Genomic DNA, 9742 nt, shown 5'->3' on the forward strand with positions numbered 1-9742 from the left:
TTTTAGAGCATAATTCAAAGGTAGCAGGGAAAAGTTTCGCACTATAGGCCCTGTCAACTTTTTCAAAAAATGGAAATACCCCATATTTGAAGTGATATTACATGTGTAACATTGTATACAATAATTTTAGGATGCATGTCAAATGTAGCTGAGTGCTTAACAAAAATGTTGATATACAACATGTAGGTGTCACCATGATTCCTAGCATATAGATGGGTGCAAATACGAAACTAAGACACGTGGTCAGTTGCTGAAGAAATCCCGGTGAAAACATGCAGGGTCCATCAAAAGGTCTGTAGCTGTGAGGGAAGGTGGATGGCCCCATATGAAAGGTAGATTTTTGAGAAGGGCAGATAGGGTTCTTGATTGTGCACAGTGTCTAAATTCCCATGTTTGGTACTGTGGGGGTGATGCGGATTAGCCCAAATGAGAGAAAATCAAAGCAAAAAAGAGGAACCTGCTCAGAGCATGTTTTGTGCACCAGCACCAGGTTTTATAGATTACATGTAATTTAGGGTCATAATTTATTAACTACACTAATATGAAATACAAGTATTGACATAAAAGGGAAATATGATTTTTCATTAGTCTGTCATAATTTGACTTTGATGTATACCCCCTATCCACATGTTTCAGAACCAAAGAAACTGTCCCCTGCCACCAAAGTCAGATAACTCTGTATTTTTTAGAATCACTTTGATTTTGACGTATAAAGATACTCGCAGTACTGATATAAATATATATATATATATATATATATATATATATATATATATATATATATATACACGTTAATTTTCCTTAGTAATGTATGGTCTACTGCGTGATTCACTGGATAAGGTCGTCGACTCTTATATGTAAAAATGTTTCAATTTCTAAAACGACCGGGTTCGACTCCCTCACGAACACATTTTTTGTTTTGGTTTATATTACGTTTTCCATCTAGATTTTTTTGTTTCTTAATGGAAACACGCTTCTAGTTTTTATAAATGTTTCATGTCAAATATCTGTTTATTACCATGCGCCGAGTTTGAAATAAGCTTTCAACCTGGACACTGTTTAGTTTGTGAATAGGACTCTCAACAAACACGCCGAATACAGCATGCAATACCTGTGTTTTAATAGTCAAGGCTGCTAACGAGAACTTGTATGTTTTTTTCTGAATAAAATTGCTGACAATGGCATGGTGCCTTTTACGAAAAACCGTTGTGAACTTTGCAAAGCTTTGGAAGAAAAACTTTAAGGCCAAACAAGGTAAATAACCGTTAAACAGTTTGAGTTTATATGTACAGTATTCCAGTTGCAAAATGCTTTGTTGAATCAATTTTTACGTCGAATAATGCTGAACTTTATTAATGCGTATTAAACTTCCCATATTTTGTTTTGTGGCCAGGTTCATGTACAGTTGGTTGTAGAAAATAATGCATACGAGTATAAGAACTTTTGGACTGTAGTAATATAGAATATTAAATATTTGATACACTCGTAACATGTAACCGCCTACATTGTATCTGACATTCAGAAGAAAAAAAAGAATTTAATTTTCACGATTTCAATCTTTAAACTACATGTATAATGTATTGACACATAAAATGTATTAGGCTTGTCCCTAGTACTGGGGATTTAAATGGCAAATACGCGATGAGTATAAATATGAATGAAGGGTCAGTTCTACGTCACGAGTGCTGGCACGGAGCTCCGATTAGTGGAAATTCCCGCTTCGGTGCAACACCCTTTTTTGAGGTGTATGTGCAGATTAAACATGATGTTGAATTTCATAGTGTAAAGAACGTGGAAATATATATGGGATCGAAATTCACAGTGTAAACGGGTGTTGGATGAAACAGGTCTGACTGTATTTGTAGTATTCCACCCAGTAGGATTCTGCTGAAAATTGCCGACTTACATGTATTATTCATCAATGGAAGATTCCCCTCAGGTTTTGGTCTCCGTGAATATCCTGGGATTTAATTAAACAATGAAATGCATTTTTTGTTGTTTCATCGGGTGATGAAGGTTGCTAGCATTGCAGAAAAAGTTTTCTGCAATGATTGCTACCTTCATCACCCGATGAAACAACAAAGAAAGACATCTTATTATTCATATTTTTATGTATTGTTTTAAAAAATAAACTAGATTTAAGTACTAAAATATCATATCATATGGCGGACCCATTCGTTACGCTAACCGGAACAGCCAATGCACCCTTTGACCTTGGTGATGCTCCACATTTGGTAATGATTACCCTGAAAGGTGGTGCTAAAACTCGGATCGAACTAGTTTGCAACAAACATGCATTCACTGTCCTAGATGAAAGCAATGTCAATTTCAATAGAAATATATGAGAAAAGATTCAGTGAATATATGTCAATAATGACATATATATAGTAATAACAAAACAGTAAAAATATTTCAAAAGCAACAATTTATTGTCTAATATTTCATTTTACAAAAGAACTATGTACTCACACTTTACGATAACGTTAAATTTGTAACCTACAAAAATATATTTGTATTTTTTTTTAATTTGTTTTGTAAATTTTTTTTTACAATAATTCATAATCTTTTGTGCGATATCGTATTTAACGACGACGTTAAACCGTAGAAACAAGTAAACATTTTTCTTATATTTCTTTTATGATGAACATGATATTCACCATCTTATAGGAAAGTATTTTCCATTCCAAAGAACACATGAATTTATACACTGTGTGCAAAAACAAAATAATAATAGTGAATGTGCTTTTGTTGGAAAGATGCAACAAAATATCTAACACTTGATTTGAATTGTATAAGTCAGCACATATGCTCTGTAGTTTCCAAAATAACCTTCACGTAGAGGCCAAATCTTCCAAAGGCATGAGAACGATACTGAAATTCGCATTCGCTCTTGATATGAAAATCATGAGAATACCATTTCTTTTCTGATTCTAGCACTTTCCAATGTAAGAATATGTTTCAAGTGTCAACACCGTACAATAATGACGTCAGACCATTCAAAATGTCTGAAAAGTATGACAATTGTCACTTCGAATATTAATAATTCAAGAAATAAATGTCATTTCTTACAAATATCGACTCTTGTTTTGGCATGTATGGAAACTTCCTGTCAGCAACAGACGTTTGATATTTAAACCTTTCTGCGCCTGACATGTTATTCATGGAACGGCGATAGAAGCTGGCGACACTTGGTCACACTCCTGGCGGGATCTCAGCGAGTGCCACTGCGCAACCGCAGAACGCTGGGAATTCAACATCCGGGTCCAGTGGGTGTACTCGTGTGGTCCTGTTCCGTACTTTCCAAGAACTATGCGACCAACAAAATCGTCTTTGCTTTTTGAGTTATAGTCCCAAACTGTAGCAACAATGCTTGTGTTTTCCAGTTGTTGTGGTGTTATGTTAAAATTGAGGGACTCATTAAACACTGGATCTATGGTGTTTTTCTTGCCGGAAGTTTTCTTATTTTTGATGGGTTTCTCAAAATGTACCATTGTTATTTTTACAAAGGGATCTGTTCAAAGACAAAAAATAAAATATTTGTGAAAAACTTTCTTAAGCAATAAACATACATTTGTAATACAAATTAAGAATTTGACGAGCTTGTACAAATATGAGGGAGGGGGGGGGGGTCATGATATATGACATGGGGGAGGGGGGTCGAGATATATCAAATACAAGAAAACCATTATCAAATACAAGCGACGTATACAAATGAAATTACAAATCGGTAAATTACACAGAAATTAATAGATTTGTCTACAATTCAGAGGTTACAGCATTCGCTTTGAGATAACGAGGTCGTGGGTTTGATCCCCACTCATACCTCGGCCACAAAAAATGGGTAGTGGTTGTTCCTTCGTTAAACGGTCGCCAGTTAGTAGTGAGAGTTGTGGGCCTTTTGGATGAGACCTTGAAAACCAAGGTCAAGTGTGACGTCAGGCGTGGACACGATAAAGAGACCCCACCATTACGGACCTGAGCGCCGGACATAGGTATAAATTTATATCACAAATAGCTGGTGACGTCTCATTTTAATTGAACATTCTCGAGGGGGCATTAAACAACAAACAATCAATTTAATGCTTCCAATCGCACGTTCACTCACCAGAACCACCAATCATATCCGTCTGTAGAAGCTGTTTTGCCTTGATGACGTCAATGTTTAATCTCCCAGCCGTTGGTAGATAGTTCAAAGACAGCAGTATTTCCCCTAAATCGTGTCTCTCCTATAAATAAAGCACATGCTGTTCACAATTTTCTCTATAATAATCAATAATCAGGAAATTTGAATTTCCCCAGCTGTTCTTATGTCAGGTTGTTCAACTCTATCTATATGAATTCATATATATATATATATATATATATATATATATATATGTATATATATATGTATATATATGTATATATATATATATATATATATATATATATATACACAATAATGTGCTTTCTCATATTATCAGGTAAAAATGTAGATATGACACGCTAATCCTCGCACCTATTTCAACATGTTCTACACATGTAATTAGAATCATAATTCCTATATCATAATTACAAACAATGGTCTTCTTTTCATCATATGGTTGAAATACTAAATACATGTATGTAGCGTTCGTGCGTAATGCATAATGGCTGATTGTCAACAATTATAATTTTATTATCTGTTCTATTTTTTTTTTTTCTTATTCACGTGAAATAGAGTTTAATTATTGTTTCTAATTTCATTCACATCGTACATTGTAGCGATGAATTTTAGACACTCAGTAAATAGCCTTTCATATGTTTTATGCTTAAGTTAGTACATGTAGTTCTTCTTTCAGAGTTATCTTAGCCAGTGTCGTAAGCAACAGCTCTACCGAACAACACCTCATCTCTCCTGACTGCTAACCTCTCGCTATCGTTTTGAGTTTACTTTTAGTGTACAAAAGATCACTAACTACGGATTGTCATGGTTTACATCGTCGAAAATCACGAGGAAAGTGTTCGATTTTCTCGTCTTTTACTAATGGTTGATATTCCTCGCGGCTCAGTAATACATTTTGACCATTGTAAATAAGACATAGTCGGAATATGAGCTTACAGCGACCTTTGAATATCCAATCGTAGTTGTTGCATCAAAGTAATTTTTTTAGAACGGTATCGAAAATATTTTATCATTTATACCTAAATAGCATATGTACAAATCATATGCCTCAATGACAGCCTGTCAAACTATTCCTATATACCGGTATAACAATAGTACTCTAATTATAAACAACCCATTTAGTTGGCTGAAAGGTGACGTCATATTTTAATGAATATTAATAAAATTATGAGATTTTCGGAGATCTGGGTCGGAGGTTGGTGAGGGGAGGAAGGGGCTTTCGACCGTGGCTAAGATGCTGCAATGTTAGGGGTTTGGAAAATGAGTTACCTTCGTACTGGGACTGAGAGATTTCCACATGTGAACGCCTTTCAGGAGTTGCAAGTTTGTAAGTGGTAAATAGACCTGTCCTATGATACAATGGCGGGAATATTTATCGAAGTCTTTCACTAAAATTTCTAGTGTTCGCATCTGAACTTCACTGTAGGGAATTTCAAACATGAAGTATTCATTCCACGTGGGTTCCTGTGTTTTGCGCTGAACTGATGTTTGTTGTGAATTTTTCTGGTCTGGAAGCAGGCAAACTTTACAATACGGGTTTGAATGAGCCATGTCTTGTCTATTTTCATCCAAAGAGTAAGGTCTTGGTAGATCTTTGGCCTCAATAAACTTGACCACCAAAACTTTGGTAGATACCTCATAGTTTAAACCGATATGAATCTGACCTAATTGAAATTTGGCTAATTTCTCTTCGTCAGTTAAACACGGTTCTGTCTTCTCTTCTTCGTACAAATCTGGTTGAAAATTTTCTACGCTGATCTCAGTTTCACTCGGGAGGCGTCGGCGATGTTGTTTAGGCTGCACACTTTCTCGGTTGGCTGCCCAGAACTCGATAGGTTTCATATCTATGACGGGTGTTGTCGTGCCTCTTCGGTACTCACCACTCAGTTGAGATGTTGAAGAAACTGAATCTGTGCGTGACGACGAATTGTCCGATTCCATCCTTTCTCGGAAGCTACGCATGCTGTCGGTAGCAGAACTGGTTGAATCCAGTCTTGCAGACGATTCCCTGAAGGAATGCTTGATATCTGACTTGGTTAATTTTTTCTCACTACCGAAACAGCAATCGCAACACTTGTTGTCACAACAGAGGATTTCATAAATTTTCTTCACACATCGGTGGGTCTTTAAAAGAAAAAACATCGAAATTTATTCTCGAAATACAAAATGTATAACCATTTTTCAACATCATAACCCCAGAAAAGATTTGAAATATCACTGTTACTGTTTATGTTTAATTAGACATGGGAAATTAGTTTAATTTTCAGAATATTTACGAACTAGAGTTCGCATATTGACACTTGTTCCTTTCTCGCTTAATCTACTTGCTGATTCAAAATAAAGGTCATAGCCCATGGCATTTTATAGTGCGTTGTTCTGTTAATTTAACAAACGAGAGCAAAGTGATATAATAATCAATAGATGGAATTAACGAATCCTGCACGAGTTGCAAGACTGATGGTGCCAAGCAATGGATTTCACAAATCTGTGTCGTGAAACGATATCAAAAATTTCTTAACGGTCGCCAATTACAATCACACTTACTAAATATTAATACAACATGCATTAATTATTTTGTTTCAGGGTGTGTTCCCATCTATATCAAAAAATAATATAACACTTATCATTAGCTGCATTCTTTCAGTATAGGGACGATGAATATAATAAAATGGAATAAAATACCAATCAACCTCGGAATTACACAACCGCAATAAAATCATCAGAGAGCAGCATGAACTTACCGTGCTGATTATGGACGCCATCTTTGCTGACGATGACAGTACACCGGCTCAATCGATATGCGGCTTGTCGCTATTGTCAATCTCCTTTGACGATCGATAGCAAAGCCATCTGAAACCAACAATGTCCAGGTTTAATATATACATATATATCAAATCGACCTTTGCCTGACAATCTATCTTATCATTTCACTTTGCACTTTTAAGTCTGTGTAGGCACTTCCAACACCGTTCACATTATGGTAGCCACGACATACCCTAACGTGAGAACAAGTCTTTTTGGTATATTCTAAGTACTTTGGATGCAAGAATGAAAGCTTGCAAAATTACTTCTAACCCCCGACTGCTTAGTCTCCTTGAAGCAAATGGTGTCCATGTGACCAATAAATCGGTTTTTATTTTTATTGGCGCTTGCTCCGTTCTGTGGTGAACTTTTTACATTATTTACCCGGCTTCTTGTCGAATCAAAGTGGATTTTTCTAGGGCCTTCCGGCTCTGTAATTGATTTACAGAAAATTCTTAAGTTCTATGCGGAAAAGGTCATAAAGAAGTCTTTTAAAATGTTTGCCTGTTGGACTGATGGAGGAATACGAGTACTAATACAGATTGATATACAAGGCCAGTAGGACGTTATTCAAAAGAGGCTATTTGGTGACGTCAAATATTTCCACATTGATTCATTCCTACCATTTTATAGGTGTTACTCGACTTTACCGATGGTTTCTCCTTACATTGCTTGTGTACATAAACTTATCAAATACACACACTATTTATGTAAAGATGACATTCGTACATCAGATCTTGTTTTTGTGTCAATGTCATCAATATCATGATATAATGGTAGAGATGATAAAAATTGTATTCAGCAGTGTTTTATTACAGTAATAACATATCTGCAAAGAATATACAACAATTTAAACCCTAGCAAATTTAAACAGATTCATAATATAGACAAAATTTCCTCTGATATTTTTTATATCTGTTCTTGCCAATTACAACTATTTCCCAAAGTTTTTTTTTCAACATTTGTTTAAATTTTGATATCGTTTCATAGGAGGCAAAAGTCTGAATAAAATATTTTACAATGCCAAGGTATCCGCAGCACTGAACTTTTGGTCCTTTCTGCAATTCGAGTTCCGGGGTTTGCGGTATCTCCATTTTAATGTTATTCTTGGGGGGGGGGGGGATGTTGCCCTATGACCCGTTTGTTTTAAAACTGAAGAAATATCTGCACAAATGGAATTTTTGGAATTCTTAAGCTAACCACCACAATTATGCGTTTTCTATGTCAGTCTTTTTATTCCATATACATGTAGTTAAATGAACTGGTATTTAATACAAATAGATACAGCTATCACATCTCAATACAATGTTTTAGAAATAGTACATGTGGCTTAACTATAATCATTATGATACTGTTTCAAACAGATCAATTGCAGTCATCCTCCCTTCAACAAAAAACGTGTGTGACGATCTACAAAACCTTTATATTCATCTAGTTAGAAATCAACTTCGATAGATAGACAGGCAAATAGATTACCTGCTCACTCTGTCTAACGTTAATAGGATGTTTCATCTCCTTATATTGTCACAAAATTTTGAAAATCGACATGTCGTCTGAAAGAGTATGATTTCATGAATTACTCACGCATATACCATGCTAATTTATAGCTGCTCGCTAAATTGACCATGATAATTAGGGGGGGGGGGGTGTATATTGTTACAAGTACGCTGAAGATAGCTTTGTAAACTGTAAAACATTTCCGGTTTTGTTATCAGTTCAAGGTAAAAGCCTGCTACACGAGTACAATCTTTTTGAGAAGTGTTTCAGGACTGGGGTACTCGTATAAGGGTGGAATAATCAGGGATATGTAATGGGAGTTCTCATTTACTCAGAAGGTTTTAAATTATACTTACTACAAAGAGTGTTACACACTGTCCATAAACCGTAAAGTTCTTTCCTTTACCAAAGAGAAAAGGTCTTGCTGAAAAATAACATGCTAGCAGATGTTCGGCAAATCTGGTAATGTATTAATTTAAGTCATTTAACGACATCTGAAAAACATTTAAAAGGTTTGCTCATTTGTGGCTAGTATTATAAACTCCCCCCCCCCCCCCCCCCCCCCGACATCCCCTCACCATGTCTTAATATCTATGCTTAACTTAGAAAGAAAAATTGGGTTTTTCCCCTTTACATGTCTCACACCTTTGAACGATTTGGGTCAACATCCTCTTTCTTTACTCCTTGCCCTTTGAATAGATATTTTTCGTTGTTCTAATTACAACTGTATATGAATAAAGGAGAGACGAGAGATGTTTGATCTGTCGGTATTACAACTTCAACAACTGTGCTGTTGTAAAATTATGCATTGAAAATTCAAAATTTACAGTTTTTCATATATGTGATATATGACGTCATAATCAAATATTTCTAAATTTTATTATTAAAAGAAGCGTGTAGTTGTATTCTATTCATTGATACAAAATCTGTCCATTGCGGGCTTTTGAAATACATTTCACATGCAGAAGAAATGGTTGCATCTTTTTTGTGACATCCTGTATAATAATTGTATATACATGTAAAGTTAATGACATGGTACATTTTGTCTGTTCCTTTAATGTTCCTAGTTGCGGTCCGTCCAACATGTAATTCAATAATTTGAAATCATGCCCTTAACGCCTGTGTTGTATGTAAAACAAACCGCACTAAAAGCATGACGCAAATCAATATACTCCAAAAGTAACACGACATGATCGTTTATTGAGGTCTAACTGTACTCAAGTCGAAAAATAGCGAAACCTTCAATAATTATATTTTTCTGGCACGTCCCCTAAAGCTTTGGATTTTTAGTAAGAATTG

General features: G+C 35.4%; 1 protein-coding gene across 1 annotated transcript in view; it reads right to left on the reverse strand.

Annotated features, from left to right (window-relative positions):
* Positions 1–2406: 2406 nt before the first annotated feature.
* LOC125672173 (synaptotagmin-17-like) overlaps positions 2407–9742 on the reverse strand; it is a 13054-nt gene continuing 5718 nt past the window's right edge. Inside the window, 5 exon segments of the mRNA XM_048908291.2 lie at positions 2407–3511; positions 4106–4226; positions 5414–6268; positions 6886–6935; positions 6938–6994. Of these exon segments, the coding sequence (XP_048764248.1) occupies positions 3159–3511; positions 4106–4226; positions 5414–6268; positions 6886–6935; positions 6938–6994 (1436 nt within the window). The 3' untranslated portion in view covers positions 2407–3158.

This window comes from Ostrea edulis, chromosome 4 (genome assembly GCF_947568905.1).
Source record: "Ostrea edulis chromosome 4, xbOstEdul1.1, whole genome shotgun sequence".
NCBI lineage: Eukaryota > Metazoa > Mollusca > Bivalvia > Ostreida > Ostreidae > Ostrea > Ostrea edulis.